Genomic DNA, 19,821 nt, shown 5'->3' on the forward strand with positions numbered 1-19,821 from the left:
CAAATTAAAACACGTATGGTTTTCAAAGTAAAAGCACCAAGCGAGACAAAAATATTTAAAGTAACTACGCAAAACTGATAATTACCGAATAAAACATATATTCGTGCAGGTTTTTCTTCTTTATGTCCACGCAGATCTCTGTTTAGAAGCCAGCTGTTTTAGGGTCTAACCTTTCAGACAACTTTCTTCTGATTGGCTGCCCCTCTCAAAAACAGTCGGTGGGGCTTCTGTGTGCCTGACATGACCATACGAGGATTCTTCCCTCTCCCTGAAATTACGCAGGTCTACAAGTTAAAAAAAGAAAAAAGGTTTGTGTGTTTGAGTTTGCAGTCTGAGCTTTGGGCTCATTATTTGAAACATCGGTCATGTTTGATAAAACATCCACTACAGGACAGGAGATCCGGGACAGTGTGCAGTTTGTTTCTAATTTTCAGCCTCATTTGGAGACAAACACATGTGAAGAGATAAACGCAGAGTTTAGTTCAATAAAAACAAAAGGTTTCCTAAACTTAGATTTATTATTCAGTAAATGTTCCAGCTTCCATCAGGATACGTTTAAAGTATTCTAATGTGAAGGTGTTTTATGCTGAAGGTCCAAAACACAACTTCCTGTTTATACTTGATCAGCTGCTGATGACGAAATAAAATTCCCTGGAGTCAAAATGGTTGATTTTCTGTTTTTTAAGGTTTTATTTAGTGTTTACAATATTTAGTACAAAAATAAAAACTATGCTAACTAAAGTTTCAAATATGCTTCGATTATTATACTTTTAAAAGTTCAATAACAAGCCCTTTATCTGCAACTCTGTCGCCATCTGGTGGTCAATCTGATTAATGGATTTGAATCATTGAGCTTAACAGAGAAATTCTTTAAGTTTATAAAAATCCCTCAAAGACATAAAAACATCCATTACAGGAAATAGAAAAATATGTTGGTTATAAATAGATGTGAAGACATTTTTCAGTTTCCTGAGCCTTTCAGGTCCTTTTAGAGGAGTCGGACCTCGCCGGGTTTTTCGGGTCTAGGCTGCTGGGTCGGGTCTAGGCGAACGGCCCGGCGGCGGGCTCGGGGATGTTGGTGGCATGCATGTCTCGCGTCATGTTGGACTTCTCCTTGAGTTTGGCCTGAAGCAGCGTGTGCTCCACCACGCCGATCCGCACGTCCATCTGAATGATCTCCTGCTTCAGCTTCGTCAGGCTCTGCTTGATTTTCACCACCGGAGCTGCAAAAGAAGAAGAAGTAGAAGAAGAAGAAGAAGCGGAGAGGTCAGCACTGTGGCAGGGCCGGAGTCAAAACCGAGCACTGTGACCAGATTCACCTCACCTCCGTCAGACATGCTGCTGCCTTTCTCCTCCATCTCCTGCTTCACCTTCTCCAGCTCCTCGCTGATCTGAAACAAACAGAAGAATTTCAAATTAAAGCACAAGAACAATACAGGCTGTCGTCATTTCAAAATAAGACAAATATTTAATTAAAGCCAAGTGATCAACACTGACGTTGTTACGTGATTAGCTCAGACTGGTTACTGATGGGTCTCTTCCTCCATGTTTATTTGTGCTTTGACGCTTTTATTTGTTTAATTATAAAAGTGAATCAGATTTAAAGCTGGAGTCACCAAACCTGTAACAGCGACACCCAAACTAAAAACTCCTGTTTTTCTTGTCTCTAGATGAGATTTATCGGCTCATTTCCATATTTTATATTTTCAGGCTCTGCTACAATAGCTTTGCATGATTCACCTCTCAGAATAATCCTCTTTTATCTCACGTACAAAGGTTCAAATAATCTCTAATAATAAGTAATAGTTATTATTATTAAATAAACTGAGGACAGTGAAATCTGATGTTTTATTATTATCAGCTTGCTTTTTTCACCCGCTGCTGTTAAAATGATTTTATTGATGAATTAAACGTGGTGCGTTCACTGACCTCGGCCAGCACTCTGGTTCTCTCCGTCACTCCTCCGCTGGCCTGCTGGTAGTGCTCTCTGGCCTGAAGGATGACAGGAGTTACTGAACAGACTGTTTCCACACATTCTGACATTAAGACAGTTTCAAACTGGAATTAACGTGAACTCAAACGTGTCGCGATGACGTGAACGAATCACGAACGTTCAGCTCCGGGTTTACCTTGCTGAGTTTGGCCTGGGCGCTGCGGTACTCCTGGATCAGATGCTCCAGCTGGTTGTTGATGTACTTCTCTCTGCTGCTCACCTTCTCCAGCGTCTTCCCGATGTCCTCCTGCAGCTTGTCCAGGTGGCTCTGCAGAGACGACGAAGAATGACGTCATGTTTAGTTCAACTCCATGAACTTATTTTGTTTTCATCTTTCTCCAGAATTATTGAAACAGTCCTCAGGACGTTTGTCTCTGTGGTTAATGGGAGATTCGCTGAACATGGAAACATCTGTTTCTTCTTCTTGTTTGTTTTTAGTTTATTTAAATAAAGCTGGCTGATTGATAATATTCTTTATGTGTGACTGAAATAAAATAATACTTCTTGTTTGTCCCGTCCGATGACAGTGAGAGGCTGCAGGGAGGACATAACATGATGATGAAGCGGGTCAGTGAACGCACCTTGGCCTCCTTGAGTGAGGACTGGATCCCGTCTCTGTGCTGGTGCATCTGGTCCACGTGGACCCTCCAGTCCTGCAGGACCAACACAGACCAGAAAGTGAGAGCCACTAACACTGACAGCCAACCAGAGAGCATGCTGGGAAACTGCAGGTAACCTTCAAAGCCTTCAGTCATTCATACAGAAACAAAAGCTTTTTACGATCACTCTGGACGAGCGTGAAGCTCCGGCAGAGTGAAGCTTCTTTCACTTCATCTCACATCTGGCGGCAGCTCCGACACCTCAGGTGAGCGCCTACCTTGTTGTCGGTCCTGATGGTGACTTTGAGTTGCGGCAGGACTCGCTCCACCTCCAGGTTCCACTCTGTCGCGTCGACCGTCGACTCCAGGATCTCGTCGGGTTTGGAGGACGTCTCAGCTTCCTGCCAGAAAACAGACGCGGCGGCAAGTTCAAAGCTCGGAGCGAACGTGAGAGCGTGAAAGTGGAAATTATGATGTAATCTCATTCTGAGGTGATCTCACAGTGTGAGTGCTTCGTAACTTCAGAGCCTCCAGGTCCATCACGTTCTCCTCCTCCTCGTCCCCTTCGTCCTGGTCACACACAAAACAATCATGAGATGTGAAGACGATTCATGGTTCGACCCGCGCAGCGCTGAGCATTAAAAACACCCAAAACACGGTCATGACAATATATTCGATTATGACTTCTGCTCTAAAGTGTGATGGACTTTATAAAATGAGGGAAACATTTTGTAATAAAATACATGAAATTATGTTTTTAAAATAAAAGTGTGAGGATGTTTTATTTTGAAATCTGTTCCCTGATTTCCTCTCAGTGTTTGGTGATCTCTGACAGAGGGCAGTAAAAACAGATTCATCCTGTAAGTGTGAAGAAAAGAAGAGGAAGTTAGACGAATGTGGAACACCTACGATCAGCTCCTCCTCCACTTTGCTGAGCGTGAGCTCGGCGTCGTCCTCCACCACAGACTCTTCTTCTGTGTTTTCTGATGGGTAGTTTGTCCTGAAACAGAGACAGAAAGAAGTAAAAAAAACTTCTTTAAACACAGACGCAACAAAAGCAGCCTGACGATAAGAAGAAAACAGATGGCATACTTCCTGAAGGTGAAACCTCTCCTCCTGAGCGCCTCCTCGGCCAGTCGGTCCAGCACGAAGCAGACATACTCGCCTGAGCCCGACTTCAGTTTGGAGGGCGGGAAGTCCACCTTAACACCCTGAAAAACAGAGGAGGAATTACAAAAAGCGTCAAACTCTTCTTGTTTAACGGAAGCTCCCGCCTTCGCACAATCGGTCAGATTTATCAAAGCACAAACAAACTAACTCCAGACATATCAAAGCTCATTTCCAGCTTCTAAACCTTTTCTGTGTGACTCACAAAGGCCCGCAGTTCTGCCAGGATGTTGGACACGGTGGCGTTGGGTTCGTCGTACTCCTGTGGCTCGGTAAACGGCCTCCCCGCCACATTGATGAGCCACGCTGCGATGATGGTGAACATGTAGAACTGCTCGCCGGGGTTAGACGCCAGGTATGGACTGGAGACGAAGTAATGCCTGCACAGAGAAAGCAGAGGGGACTGGAGGGTTTTCCTTCACTGTGCACACTAGAAAACATCAAATCAGCACAAACACTGGAAACAAGCCTGGATTTCATTTTATTTTTATGCAATACTTCATCTGGGTTGATCGATCAATCAACATAAAATAACAGAATAAAGATCAAGAACTGAAACGCTGCATTGTCCCAACAAATGAATAAATAGCAGAAGAGCAATCTTATCCTCCATCTTCTTGCTTCAGTCGCTACTCAGAGCTTTGACAGAAGTGATGGTTGTAGGCGGCTCTCTCTCCACCACAACGGTCCAGTACAATGCCAAGGCCACACAAACCCTCAACATCATACTTGAACTCCATCACTCTCCTCCAACCAGAGGGATGAATGAACTTCACAACACAATCACTTATCTTTAGGACGTGTCTGTGTTTTTATTGTGTCTCATTATATTTTTGTAAACGTTTGAGAAGGAAAACTACTAGTTACACACTTCGATTGTTTTTTCTGCTTCTAAAACCTAAAAAGGACACCGTACTTACATCCGAACTATGCGCTTCTCACCTGGACAGGCTCTTCATGTTGTGTTTGCCCAGAACCTCCTCCTCATAGTCGAGTACATTCAGCTTCTCCAGCAGGCTCTCCATCACTACGACCCCCCGGTAAGCCGCTCCGGGCCCTCGGTCCTCCTCGTCGCCGCGTCTGCCGTCCTCAGCCATCCTGCAAGTTTCACGTTTGCGTGGAAAATGTAAAAACCTAGCACCTTTAGCAGATTAGCACTGCTAACCTGCTAGCGGTGTTTGTTTGGCTTCTGTTGTCAGGCAACCGAAAGCTAACCAGCTAAGTGGCTAGCTGACGTTAGCAGATAGCGACTTCGTCATAACATTTTAAACACTGGTTTAAACTCAGTCATTGGTCACATTTCTTTTATAAGCTGTATCAATATCCACAGTTTGGAGAAAAGGTGTATAAAATGACAGTCTAAATCCTCTCAGTGCCGCGTTAGATGCTGCCGTTAGATTAGCTCCCTTCTTTGTGTCGGCTGGAAAACATCGCAACAGCGACCTCCGCAGGCTGGAGTGTGAGCTTAAAAACGGTATTTCCAATATCCAAAGATTAAAAGCTTCCCCTAAACTGAATATACACACACACACAATGTGGTGCCAAACACATTTTGCTTTTCCAAAACCACCTCTATAAATTCTCTATAGGCTCCTCTTGTTCATGTATATCTTTCATCTGTTTCTTTGTTAATTTCTATTTGTGTTATTTCAGTTATTACATTGTATGTGGTGTACAGTATGACAGCGTCTAAGGCAGGATGGGGGAAGGATAGGATATGTAATAAAAGGATAGAAATGCACAATATATCGCCAACTGCGGCACCTGGAACACAAAAAGGAGAAAATACACAGCTACATAAATGATCAATCTTCTCGTGGTGTGTGAGAGACAGAGAGTGAGTGAGAGTGTGTGTGTCTTTGTCACAAATGTACTTGATAATGAGGGTGGGAAACTGCAATAACATCCCAGGAGCCAGAGGCAGACAGAGATCGATCCGAGCCCCCAAGCGTACCAAAGGCCACACATCTCAGTGACCTCCGCCCATCCCAGCAGGAGGCGGAGGGAGGAAGGCCCCTAATGGGGTGCCAAAGGGTGAGAGAGCCCCCACTAGAGTCCGGCCATGAGTCCAGAACAGGGTCCCAGGGCTCCACCCAGGTACCGGGCACCTGTGCAGTTCTTGGGCATATCATTAATTTACCTCGTCAAGTTAATAATATGCATTATTCATGGCATGGATGTGAAATTTCACAGCCTAGAAATGACTATGCAGCCTCACACAGAACAAAAACAAGATTTTATTGAACCATCTCACGTGTGAACCTGTACAAATTCGTACTTTTTCCCATCAAGCCTCATTTCACGGGCACAGTTTTTCCAGCAGATGTTTCAGGCCTTTGTCTTCTTACCTGTGTGACATTGCATGTGAAGTTTTAATGTTATTTCCTTTTTGTACCTTTTCCCGCAGGTGTTACACACGAGCTTCTGATCAGCTGTTTTCACGTGCCTTTTTAAAGCTCTCAAGCCTTTAGATTTTCTCCCACAGCTGTTACGAGTGTACGGCCTCTCCCCTGTGTGACTGGCATTATGCCTTTTAAATGAGGACACGGTTTTCAGTGTTTTTCCACAGGTGTTGCAGAGATACAGCTTCTCACCTGTGAAGGTTTTGGTTTTCAGAGCCAAATCAGAATCTGCGCTGAGATCAATGACTTTAACAGGGGCCGTGTTATGCTGCTCATGGGCAGGAGGACCCAAACATGGCTGAACCGTAACAGCGTCAGTCTCCCCGTTCTGTACGAGCTGCTCTCCCTGGTGACTGAGAGTGACTGCTGCCTGCTCCTCTGTAATCTGTGGAGGCTCCGGGTCCTTCTGGTCTGGGCTGAAGTTCCATTCCTGGTTAAAGACCTGCTGGTCTGTGAGAACCTCCTTGTCATCACAGACATGCTGCTGTGGAAAATCTGCAGGAACAAACCACAGGTTACTAATGAGATGACAGAAAACTTCTCATGAGCAGGTATACTGTTACAGGTATGACACGATGATGGACCCGAGGCCACTAAGTAAATAGTAGCTGCTGGGCTGTTAACGTGTTTCCACCAATCATGTTTATGATTCAACACATGAAGCAAACAGGCCGAAGAGGAAAAAGTCAGTCATGCAGAACTCAACAGCGCAACCGTTTCACTCATATCTGAGATTAACACTGGACGCATGCGACTATTTAGGAGCACGTCTGCAAATATACTTACCTGCCACTTCATTAGTTACACCCTGCAAACCCCCTTTTACCTTCAGAACTACTTTAATTCTTTATTAGATTTTGGTCCATTTTTACATCACATCAGCACACTGAGCTGATAAAGGGACAGACTGGGTCAGCGTCAGTACTCAGGTAGGCTGTGGTGTTTAACCGATGCTCAGCTGGTACTGAGAAGCCCAAAGTGTGCCAAGAAAATATCCCCCACACCTTCACACCACCAACAGCCTGACCCACCGATAAAAGGCAGAGTGGATTCATGCTTTCATGTTGCTTACGCCAAACTCTGACTCAGAATAAGACATGGTGTTTAACTCTCACCATTATGACTAAAAATAATTTTTTCTTTTAGAATTAGTAGAAACAAACAAGTATTTGTGTGGATGCAGAAGTAAAAATTACAGAGTCTAGCTCGTTGTTGGCTTTCCTGATGGTAAAGAAGTCGGTTGGTGTTCTAATAATCAGATAGATACATTTTATTTCAAACTTAACCCTACAAAGTCTGATGCTATTAGCACTCAGAGTTAGCTGTGTTAGCCCCGTTAGCCTATCTGATTTACATCTATGTGTATGTTTTTTTTGTGGTGTTAAAAAGACACACCTATCCTGTAGAGCTTCACCATGGGGTTCCAGGTGCTGTCCAGACGTCTGTGCTGATGGTTGAGTTTTAACTCATTGTCAGCGCTCTTATTAATAACTTCTAATGTTTCTTTGGATGTGGAATTAACAAACATGAAAATATCAGAACTGTTAGAGAGGGGCTGGTCACTTTCTGGTTGTGGTTCACTTTCTTCACAAGTTGGTGTCATCATAATGGGATCATTCTCCTGCTTCAGTGCAAACTGCCCTCCTTCCTGATTGATGCAGACTTCCTTTTCTTCCACTTTAATCTGTGGAGCCTTCGGGTCCTCCTGGCCCCGACTGGAGTTCCTCTCCTGGTCACAGACTTGCTGGTCTGTGAAAATCTCCGTCTGAATGCCGACGTGCTGCTGTGCAAGACCTGCTGGGACAAAGAACAGAAACACAGGTTACTAATGTAAGGGCAGAAAACATCTACTGTACATGACATAAGTGATGGTGCCTAAAAATGCCTAAAGTGTGCCAAGAAAATATCTCTTATATCATCACAACACCACCTGGTGTGCTTTTCTGCTGATGTAGTTCATCTCAATTAAAGTCAAGCTTTTGTGTATTTAGAGATGCAGATCTGGAGTTCTGAAACAGTCAGACCATCCAGGTCTCTTCCTCATGCTAATAGTATCTCTGTTTGAACTTCAGGTCATTTCTTCCATGCCTAAGTGCACTGTCTAGATATTTGTGTTACCAAGCAGTCAACAAGGCCAGCACACATTATTTTTCAGAATAGATGTAAAAAATGTTCTTCGGTTTATGAGGACCTTGTTTGGATCATGACTTGGACATTTAGACGTATGGCTCACCGCAACGGATCCACAGTATTAACTGCAGATACACTATTTACCAATATTTAATTATGAAACAGTAAGTAACGGTTATTAATAAAGTGTTTTTCGCAGACAAAGAGTCACTAATGCTGCACAACACAATAATTAAAAACAACAAGAAAAACAGTTAACAGGAATGCAAAACCAAGAAAACAGATAACCATTATATCAATGAGAAGCACAACAGGAAACCTCGCAAAGCAAAAAGACTTTTAACTGAGTCCATACAGTGGGAGATTCTTCCAGAGCCGTGGTCCCAGAGGCTGGAGAAAGGCTCCGACTCAAAGGAGGAACAAAGACTGTGAGCAACATCGTGTTTCACAAGAAAGTGAGATAAACAGTCGGAAGCTTGTTCATTTAGTGCTCTAAATGTAAATACAAGAATTTCTGGAGATTTCTGGAGAATCTGCAGTGGGATTGTTGCTGGTGCTGGACATGGTCTGTAGCTTGTTGCTGAAAGATTGGAGATAAGCAGGTTGGGTACAAAAGTTGAAAGAAGATGAGCCCTAAAAAGTGGTTGGCTATCACAGTACTATACCTAATAAAGTGGCAATGGATGTTCCTAGTAAAGTTGCCAGGAGTATCCCCAAAATAGTGACCCTGTGCACTGGTGTACTTAATAAAGTGACCGAGGAAGCAGGTGTACCTATAAAAGTGGCACACATGATGTACTTCATCAGCTGCCCAGTGATTTGAGGTGAAACAGGATAAATATTTCAGCCAATCACTGAAAGACAGGGAGCAGATTCAAATCAGCCAATCAGATAATGGCATGCACCTGTGTCAGAGGAGAGCTGTTGTGTTGCCATGGTGATGGCATAGGCCAACTGCCTGTGAAATGGGTTTGGTACTGCTATCACAAAACGACTCATAAAATCCAAACAATAAATCATGTCAGCCTGATTTAAAAAGTGTGAGAATCCCAAGAAGCTGTTCTACATTGATGTAAATTTTAGTAGGCCTGGTGTTAAAAGTGTGGCCGGGAGAGCGAGAGAAAAACAGGTTGTTCTGCGTTTTCTCTAAAAACCTTGAAATTATTAATTAACTGGGCGTTTGGAAAGCACTCCTCGTTTAAACGCCTCCAGTCTAAGAAAGCATACATCTGTTGGCTTTGATGGAGACGTTGTTGGAAAGAAAACACTTTTTCCTACGATTTGATTGTAAAATGGTGGCTGTAGAGTGAAAATTGTGCGTGCGTGGGCAGGTGGAAGCTGATGTTTTTCATTAAACTTGTGTGTCTGGTCATTACTTTACTCTGGCCTTCCCGTTCACTTTAACGGATTTTTCAACAAACGGCGGGAATATTTTGAAAGAATAAAAATCAATAACGAGCCTTTTTTCGTACAGTAACGTGTTCTGGTGATGCTGCTGTACATATGTGTGCCTGACGCGAGCTTCTAGTTTGTTCTTCGCGCTCTCAGGTCTTCGTCCGTTAGCCTCTCTGCCCGTCCGCTGCTGGCTGTTAGCTCTCCACCTCTCTCTCTCTCTGGGTTCAAACACACTCCAGTCGCACAGTCTGACTCACCTGTCCGCTGGAGCTTTACCACCGGGTTCCAGGTGATGTCCTGCAGTTTGCGCTGACGCTCCATCTTCTCCTCGTACTGGACGATGGTTTTTTCAAACTCTGAGAAGATATCTTCAGCAGCAGCCGTCAGTCTGTCCCTGATAAACTCTCTCAGATGTTGAATTGAAGCCATTGCTGCTTCAACAGGTGAAATTTCCACCTACAGTAAGACACTGCGCTGGCTCTACCAGTAAAACTACTCAATGAAGGTTCTTCTTCTGGATTTGGATTTTTATTTTATTTTTTGGGGGGTGGGGGGTGGGGGGGTTGCTCCCTGCTGTCAGAAAAACTGACATAAACGTTCGTTATCGCCCCCTACCGGCCGGTTTTAGTTCCAGGCGAAAACAAACTGTCATTAACAGGTCATAGTGTTTCTCCAGTCAGAGATCATTTCTTACTAGGATGTTAAGAGGCTTTGGAGTTTTGGAGAGAGTTTAAGCCATCTTGATTAAAAAGATCCTTGTTTTCAACATCTCAGCCTTACTGTGGCAAACTGAACAGCTGTAAAACAATCACAGGTGGACAGCAAGTCTCATTAGATGAGCTGTATCATTGTGCCGTCTTAAGGAAGTATGGCCTACTGTTGCTGACTGAGAACACCCTCTTTATTCTGATTGTGACTGGTGGTTAGGACCAGGTTCCTGGTTCTAATATGTTCTCTCTGGGTCCTCTGGCTTCCTCCCACACTTGTAAGCTGTGCATGGGTTAACTGGTGAGTGTAAGTTAGCCATGCATGAATGTCTGTCTGTCTCTGTCACCTGTCCAGGATGAACCTCACCTCTTGCTCAGTGAGAGCTGGGAGCGCAGGAAAATCAATGCATAGTTAAAAAAAATGTTTCTGTTATTTTACAGTTTATCTATGTAATAAATGCTGCATTTTATGTTCTTTATTATTATATAGTGAATATGAATGTTAAAATATTTTATTATTACTTTATTATTAGTTTATAAAATCTGTTGAAAAAAGGGTCAGAAGCTGCTGTTCTTATATCATTCTCAGTCTGTTTTAAAATTTCTTTCCTACGTTATAAATATTAAACTCTAAAAACCTTGTGACCTTCTGCAGTGGAGCACCTTATGTGTGTGTTTGTGTGTGAATAATTCATACCGCCTCGCTCCCTGTGGGGCAGCAGGCAGAGCGTGGAGAGAGAGGGGGTGTTTGTTTCATCTGCATGCTGCTCCCTGTCTGTCAGCAGCACACAGGTGGAGCTCCCCGGTGACCGGGTTTGATGGACAGGCGTGCTGACTGCCTGCTGCATCGCTGATGACGCTCAGCGAGCCGCAGCTTCACGCCATCGACCTGAGGAATAAAACCCTGCAACACAGAGGGGCCGGTGTTTATTCTGATGGGATACAATACGAGTGTACAAACAATACCCACAGGTCCCACAGATGTGTTCAGTGCTGAAGACAAAGTGTGAGGTTCTTACATTTCTGTGGAAATCAGAGGAAAGTAAAATCAGGCAGATTTATGTAGCTCCTTTATCCTTTCATTAAAATTCAGCATTTTACATTTTAAAAGCACGATTGAATAAACTCTCAAAATTTCTCCTACAACAGATTTCGGGTAAAAACATTCCTGCATCCTGACTTATCCATGCAAACATCTGGAGCTTATTTCTGCTTCAGTTTAAAGGATGAGATCAGAAAAAAGCCATTAAACATTAAACACAACCTTTAACAATAAAATTAATTCAATATGACAAAACAAATAACAAAAAAACAATATATGACTGAGCTGATGGTAAATAAATAAAAATCCAATAAAAGGATAAAAAAGTAACATGAATAAAAAAATAAAAGTAATGTAAATAAAAAATGAGCTACTAATACAAAGCGTGAAAAGGCAAAAATGTACATGAAATACAAAGAAATGAAAAATTTAAATCCCCCCAAAAATCAAATACATTTTTAGTAAAAAACAATCTAAATAAATTATAGTTAAAAGCATGTAAAAAGTTTAACATAATTAAATGACTCTTAGGATTAAAATAGTTGAATAAGCTCAGTCGAGAAAAATGAAAACAGAATAAAAAAGCCTTAAAATAACCCACCACAGTCCAGCGGTGATACTCACGCCTTTAAGCCTTCATGAAGTTCTGACCAATCAGAAACCTGAAACATGTAAATGTAAAAGCTGCAGTTCCTCTAACATCCACTTGAGGCTCCAGCAGTGAGTCGGTCCCCATAAACACCGATGTTCACAGCCTGATGAAAGAACAGTTTGTGTCTCTGTGGATAATTTCCTGCCTAACAACAGTACAGTGGGGATTTTGTCAAGTACTAACCTTTGTAATAGACCTCATGGTCACTTTGATTGACAGGTGGCTGTATGTGCAAGGCTTCACTACCACTGCCTTGAGTTTCATTAGTCTGTTAATTAGCACTAATGAGCAGTTCTGTGTGCCGTACAGTGTAAATATGGTCGGCTCTGGCTCCAGGAATACAACCCACTGGTCACAGTGGTTCATCTTTTTTATACAGTCTTATTTGAATGGCTGGAGGTTTTAGTCACTTTAAAGAGTTTCTGTATAAGAATCACGCCTCTAAATGTTCAAATGATTAATTCAGCAATTTCTGATTAATTAACTGCAGCTAAATTCAGAATCATATGAAAAATTAACCTCAGCACTTAATTGTCCGGAGCCTCTGAGCTGCAGTTATAATGAATCTCCTCCAGAACAGGAGTGTTTGCACAGGCTTCACCTCTGCTCTGGTGTGATTAGAGGCCCTCTGCAGCCAGGCCGCGTGTCAGCCTGGCCTCCTCCTTTGGGTTTGCCAGCACTGGATGGAGGAGTAATTGGGAGGAGAGGCAGAGGTGGATCTGTGGCTTAACCCGAGCGAGGCGGTAATGAGCGGCGGCTGCCGGGAGGCCTCGCCTGAGGGCCAGCATGAAGCTTATCAGCCTGCTGGACGTCATTCAGAAAGCCTATTTATGCCTTTCTGGTCAGAAATAACCGCCATCCGAGCGTCATTACTTCACTGCATGTTATGTAAAAGGGTGATAGGTGACTGCAGTAAATGACTGTGTGGGGGCTGATGCGGTTGTCAGGGTCCTGAGGGTGATTTGTCTGACCTTGTAAGGCATATCTACCTGTCACATCACGTTGGGCTGCAAGTTTTTCTTCCGTCTCATGCGAATGCTGTCTGTTTACCTTGAGCTGCACCTCCCTGAGATTAAACAGCTGCTCTAATGAAGACTTATTTTAGTAAACAGAGATTTCTTAGCAGCTCGTTTGGGTTTCAGCCTTCAGCGCTCTCAGCCAGTCAGACACAAATTTGTTCTGAAATATCTGCAGAGGAGAAATGTGCAGCCTGTGCACTCGCACAGTGTTGGATAACTACATGTTTAAATCGAAATTCTGCTCAATAAGCAGCACAAAATGAACTTAAAGTATACAAAACTTTGTCATATTTTATTGTTGCATAATCATTAATGAGTATATCACGTTAATGTTGCAGCTGGAGAGAGTTTCTAATGAGTTCATCTGTAATAATTTTACCGTGCACGATGACACGATGCCAGTTCAAATCATCTCAGACTGGTTTCCAGGGAGTTCAGCCTCCACAGTCACCAGGTCTCCGTCAGCTCCTTCAGGATGTGGTGGAACAGAGATTTCCATCATGGATGTGAAGTAAATGGTAAATGGCCTGTATTTGTATAGCGCTTTACTTAGTCCCTAAGGACCCCAAACTTTACACTACATTCAGTCATTCACACATTCACACACTGGTGATGGCAGCTACATTGTAGCCACAGTTGCCCTGGGAACCTGCTCAGTGAAGTGATGTTGTCATGTGAGTACGGACCAGGAGCTCTATGTTGAGAACACTTGGTGTTGAAATGTGCTGCAGTGTAGTTCAGCTTTGTGTCCTCGCTCCGTCTTTCATCCCCGTCACTTTACATGTTCAGGAAACTGCTCGGATATTTACCTGTATGATTTACACACCCGTGCACAGTAAATAGAAGCTGAACACCGTGCCTTAAAATAGTTTCTACCAGGTCATCTATCTATTGTAAGTTAAGGTGAAATGAATCAACCATATTATTAAACTAGTGACAGCTTTGTTACATGTTCTGCATGACAGACTTATTTTTTCCTGCATTTTAAGGTCAAAATAAACATTATTATTGAAATGAAAGCTTAGTACAAACCCAGTTTACTGATACACTCTGTCCAGAATCCTGTTATGAAATAAACCAATCAATGAATTTATTTATAAGCACATTTAAAAACAACACAGGTTGACCAAAGTGCTGTACAAAGTAAAACGTAGAACTAACACACATAGAGAACAAAAGAAAAACTCAGTCACAATTAAAAGCTAGTGAGTAAATATGAGTTTTCAGACAGGTTTTAAAGAAATCGAGTGTTGGAGAGGCAGACTATTCCAAAGTTTGGGCGCAGCAATCCCAAAGGCCCCGGCTCCTCCAAGGTTTAGTCTGCTTTACTCAGAAGCAACTTATCGGCTGACCTGATAGTTCTACTTGGAGTATTTGTAGTTAAAAGACCAGAGAGATAGGAGGGAGCTAATCCATTTAAGCAAGCAATAAAATCTTAAAATCAGTTCTATAACGTACAGGAAGTGTAAACGAGCCAAACCGGGGAAATGTGGTGGTGTTTACGAGTGCCTGTGAAGACTCGGCTGCAGCACTCTGAACAAGCTGCATATGAGAGAGCAGAGCCTGGCTCATACCAACATATACACTATTACAGTAGCCAAGCCTGATGTACTGATCCCGAACAAAAACCACAGTCCATAATATGAAGCGTCTGCTGAACGAGACCACGATGTTTCCTCCGACACCTCAGAAGAATTCAGATTTGAAAACTGGCACAAACAGAAGATTATTCAAAATTAGACTTTAACAACACTGACAGAGAAAAACAATAATATATGGATGAAGTCAAATTCACATCACATATATGTGAAGAAAAACACGTCTGAGTACCAAGAAACAAAAAAAGGTTAAAAAAAGATAACAATAATGGTAATAATAATGATGCACAGTGATAACCACATTAAGTGTGTGCTGCAGCGTAAAGCTGCTCTCCTCTCCTGGTTTTTTGCATCACGCAGACGACAACAGCACAAAGCATCAGCTGCAGGCCGCTGAGCAGCATCCACCTGACTCTGTAGAAGGTGGAGTAAACTCCAAAGGGCTCTCTGTAGACCAGCAGAGTCGTTGATGATGACAGGCAGTGCTGATGTGAGTCCAACACTGCACACATATACTCTCCTGCGTCCTGCGCTGATACGTTGATGAGCACCAGGCTGTTATTGGGTTGGTTTGTTGAGCTCTCCTGTGTTTCATTGATGTGAACGACTTTCTCTCCTGTTCCGATCGACTTCCTGAACCACTCAAACCACGCCTGTGACGTCCACTGAGCGCATCTGAGAGTGACGTTATCGCCCTCCGAGAAGACCTCCAGGGCAGACGGGCCAAACTTTGGGCACACCACAAGCAAGTACCGCTCCTTTATGTTGGGACCGCCACAGCCGTACCAGCCTGAATCGTTGAACGTCAGCGATGGAAACACCAGCGAGTAGTTTCGCCCGACTTCGAGGTCAGCGTTGGAATAATTTTCCAGCTTCCACCAAACCGGGACTGAACCAGCAAAGGCGCACTGCAGCACAGCCGGCTCTCCCACTGGGTGGTAGATTAGCTTTGGTAGCTTGAACAGATGTTCAGAGTGGCTGCTCACACACTGCTGTTGGTTCATCACCAGGCAGATGTATAACGTGTAAAATGTGACGTCGGACATGTGAAGAACTGATGTGTTCTTCACGTCCATGAAGCTGTCTCTTATGCTGTCCACCTCCAGAGTCGTTCTGTTGCTTAAAACCCTCGACTGTTTGTCTTTTCCAAACCTGAACTCATATCTGATCCACTCAACTGCCACACTGCCGCCTGCTCCTTCACAATGTATGTCTGATGTTGCTTCACCAGCTTTTATGACTTTCATACTAACTGCAGCACAAACAGTCAGGCTGATGGTTTCCTCATACGTGACTTCGCCCTCGCTACGGCACACATGTCGGTACAGGCTAGAGTCCGAGTGGGTCAGGTTGTGGAGAGTAAATGAAGAAGCCTCGGATGTTTCTGAGACCGAGAGTCGTCCCATCAGATCCTCATGCACTGTGACGTTTATGTTCTCGAAGTGAGAAATGTTCCACAGGACCAGCATGTCTTCACCGGCACGTCTGGAGGTCACACAGGAGCTCTTCTGCCTTGGCAGCCAAAATTCAAAAGATTCTCCTTCCTTTCGTATGGCGATGATTTCTCCTGCACAAATATCGTAGATCAGAGCAAAGAGCACGAGGAAACAGAGCTGAGCGGCTGCAGCCATCCTGCTCAGAGGTCGCCGTTTAAACATTGCTCGCTTTGTAAGCTTCCTGTGCCTGCTGGAGGATGGACGTGACTTCTTTATCACAACATCGATGGACACTGAAACATGTACCTCAGTATCAGCAATCTGCTTAATGTGTAAATGTTGTGAAACTTTAAACGACACAAACAAGAAAAAAAGGACGTTTTAGTAAAAGCTTCTGAACCTAAAACTGAACTCAAAGCCAGCGAGAATCCAAAGAATGACGCTCCAACCTGAAAACATCCTCAGATCCTGGGAACAGTACCACACAAAAGTCTCACACCACCTCTCATTTCTTTATATTTTTCTATGAAGATGTGAAATAGGTTCAGAGATTTATGGAAACATGTTCAAACGTACGTGGATGCTTCTGTGATTAGTTCGGCAACCTTCCGATTACTAGGCGAACTCTTAACTCTTGAGCCACGAAAGAGATCTTAGCCACAAGGGGCCTTGTGGAAAGAGCTCTCGCTTAGAGAGGGCGAAGAGCTCGGCCATTCGAGCTCGCATCTCCTCCACATCTTGGTGGCCCCCCAGACTTCTCCGGTGACACTGGTGCCCCCACAACCCAAACCTGGATCATTGACGCAACGATGGATAATTCCATCATTTCTGACAAGATCTCCAACACCACTGACTCAAATGCAGCCGCACATCATGACTCACTGTTGTGGCTCTCCTACATAAATACTGTACTCACAGTGATTTCAACCAAAAATGTCAAATTTGTTTTTATTATTCTATTGCCGCAGATTTTCAGTGCGGTTCTTGTGTAATTTGGCGTCACTCAGACTTTTTTTTTCCCGTTTCCCTTCCTGAAGAATGGACGTGCCCTCCACCGAGAGCGTTTCTGATGAGGCTTCAGTAAAGAGTAGATGGATCAGCTGAAGGGTCTTTGCTGGATTTATCACCGGTTTCTTCACAACATGACTTTCAGATACTTGTCACCTGCTGTAGATAGCTTTGTAGGCCTCAGTTGAAGACACACTGCACACCTCGCTGAGATATGCAGGTTTTCAGCTTAAAGCTCTTCGAGTATCGCTTTGTCGGTAGGAAATACTATTTTATGTCTGTCAAACGGTGTATTCCATGAAATTTGTCATAGATTCAACTAAAGAAATGGGAACAAATGTGTTTTTATGACAGGCTGCTAGTAACAAAGTGTCTAAAGATACAACTTAAAATTGTTTCTTTGCCAGTTTGTCTGTTATAAGCGACACAACACCAGTTCATCCTTTGAGTTTGGAGCCGTTTTATGCTTGAATGATTAAAAAAAACATTCCTCTGAAAATGGTCAGGTGATAAGTGAGTAAAGGGTTAAAGTGGGTCTGAATGATGTTCTGGCTCTTTCACTTAATGAGAAATTAAATCTGAAAGTTCGCCTGTCCTTCCAGCTCAGAGCACACGGACCTACACCTGCACATCCTTCCCCTCCTCATCCCTGACGTGCGTTCACGTGCGAGGACAACAATAGAGTTCTGGTTGTGGTACTTCAGCATCTAGCTAACTCTGCTGAGAGAGCATAAATGAAGTAACTTTGCACACAATCTGTCTGCTAGCTGGAGCTACAGCTGCTGTTTAACAGAGAGAGACAAGTTTGTGTGTGATAAGCTCACAGCAAGAGATAAGGAAATGTAAGAAGGAGAGGACAGGCGAGGACGACGGGAGATTTCTTTCAGATAAGCACTGATCTGCGAGCGGCCTCTGATAAACTGGAAGCTTGAAGATTACATGTAATGTCCTAATGCTCATTTCCTATTAAGAAATGTCGTTGATACCACATTAAAATAAAATACCTTTGTGTCATTCAAGGTAATAGTGGACAGTTAGAGCGGGTTAAACTGAGCAGCTCACAGTGATGGACCTGTGCAGGGCAGCAGCAGCAGAGACATTATTAGAGACAGAGATACTGAAATAAATCTAAACTGAGGATTTTACAGCAGCAAAGGTGGTGGAAGTCAAACCTCCAGAGAAAAAAACTTTTAAAAGTTTATTTGTGGGCAAAGAGTCAAGAGATTTTTATCAGAGCTGACTGGATCGTCTGGACGTGTCGTTTTTATGCCCGTTGACCAATGAAATGAAAGTTAATTTAGATAAGGATTAAAAATAACAGCCAGTGTGTTTCAGGGTGGCTGCTGAACAACTGAAGGAAGAAATGTGCTGCTTGTAGAAGGACTTTGAATCTAACGATGTTCTTTGGGCTGCATGTACACAGGCAAAGTCAACAGCAACAACACAGCACACAGTGTGACCGACACCTTTGTGAACAACACAAATCTCTGCTGTCTGCAGAAAAAGTGTCACAAACAGCAGCTCGTGTGGAGGGCGAGAGCACCCAAAGTGCAGGACGCTGGAGGAAGCTTTCAAAATATAATATAATATGTCCAAAATTATAAAGTGCAAGAAATCTGAAAGTCCAAAATAGCAACAGAAATAACAAACCGCAATCAAACACACAGAGACAAACGGTAACAACACACACAACAAAGGGAAAACTGGACATTTATACACACTGAGACTAATCAGAGGGAGTGGAGCCACCTGCGTGCTGTAACAACTGTTATCATGGCACAGCACCGGTAGGGGAGTGTCGTTCCACTATTGTGGGAGTGGGAGTGAGCATGCGCATAGCCATTACAGATGAGCATGCTGCTCTCTTCTCACCTGCTTATCAGAGAGACCTTACCCTTGTCACAGGCTGGCGTGGGTATCTACCTGCTCCCGACACATATGTGGGCAGATTGTGTAGAGCCCTGGAGACCTGGATTGTGTTGTCTTGTTACTGGTAATGCCAAATAAAGGCCGGCTGTCCTACCTACCCGACTAGCCTCCGAGCTATCTGGTTGACTTCCACGCTGCACTCCTGCTGGACCAAACTGCTGTTTGGTAGAAATAATGGAATCATGGGGACAAAGAACTACCAAAATAAAACAGGAAGTAACAAAAATAGAGAATCCAATACACTACAACCATGTTGACATGGTTACAAGGTTACATCGATACAAGGCAGGATGGATCCATGCTTTCATGCTGTTCGCACCAAATTCTGACTCCACCATCTGAATGCAGCAGAAGAAATCGAGACTCATCAGAACATGTTGCAGTATGCTGCTGGGTGGCTTTGGATTACTCACTATGAAAAATCCTGATCTGAGGGCTTAGATGTCCTGTGGATCTTTTCTGAAGTGTTTGGATATTTGGTGTCTGGGAGACGGTGGGCTGTATTTACACTGTGAGTGTTTAACCTAAAGACATGATACACGTTAACAGTGCTGCTAAAAAGCTGGAGACGCTGAATAGTTTTTTGTGTCACTGTAGCACATTAAAAAGACAAAAACATTGTTATATTCTTGAACTGGAAGTCAGTACTTTAGCGTTTTACAAGCATAAGTAATGACTTAAATCAAACAAGAGCCAGGCTGCACGTTCATGCGATACCAATTTATACCACAAGATGGCGCAGTG

At 43.4% G+C, this 19,821-nt stretch overlaps 1 protein-coding gene across 1 annotated transcript; it reads right to left on the reverse strand.

The window, feature by feature from the left end:
- Window positions 1-666: 666 nt before the first annotated feature.
- On the reverse strand, window positions 667-5,182 carry ift57 (intraflagellar transport 57 homolog (Chlamydomonas)). The gene is made up of 11 exons (XM_063461719.1): window positions 4,702-5,182; window positions 3,965-4,139; window positions 3,685-3,803; window positions 3,502-3,592; window positions 3,094-3,162; window positions 2,871-2,993; window positions 2,575-2,646; window positions 2,130-2,261; window positions 1,930-1,992; window positions 1,325-1,391; window positions 667-1,223 (listed from the first exon to the last, which is right to left on the reverse strand). The coding sequence occupies exons 1-11, from the start codon at window positions 4,854-4,856 to the stop codon at window positions 1,042-1,044; spliced, it is 1,248 nt and encodes a 415-aa protein (XP_063317789.1). The 5' UTR covers window positions 4,857-5,182; the 3' UTR covers window positions 667-1,041.
- Between the last annotated feature and the right edge of the window lie 14,639 nt (window positions 5,183-19,821).

Source organism: Pelmatolapia mariae, linkage group LG18, assembly GCF_036321145.2.
Source record: "Pelmatolapia mariae isolate MD_Pm_ZW linkage group LG18, Pm_UMD_F_2, whole genome shotgun sequence".
In the NCBI taxonomy this organism is placed as follows: domain Eukaryota; kingdom Metazoa; phylum Chordata; class Actinopteri; order Cichliformes; family Cichlidae; genus Pelmatolapia; species Pelmatolapia mariae.

Bases quoted from the DNA above. Each gene is read 5' to 3' on its own strand.
- ift57 (XM_063461719.1), bottom strand. From the start codon at position 4,856: ATGGCTGAGGACGGCAGACGCGGCGACGAGGAGGACCGAGGGCCCGGA. The intron at 3,804-3,964 runs GTGAGTCACACA...TCTGTTTTTCAG, and splicing joins TGGCAGAACTGCGGGCCTTT to GGTGTTAAGGTGGACTTCCC. The intron at 2,647-2,870 runs GTAGGCGCTCAC...TTGGTCCTGCAG, and splicing joins CCATCAGGACCGACAACAAG to GACTGGAGGGTCCACGTGGA.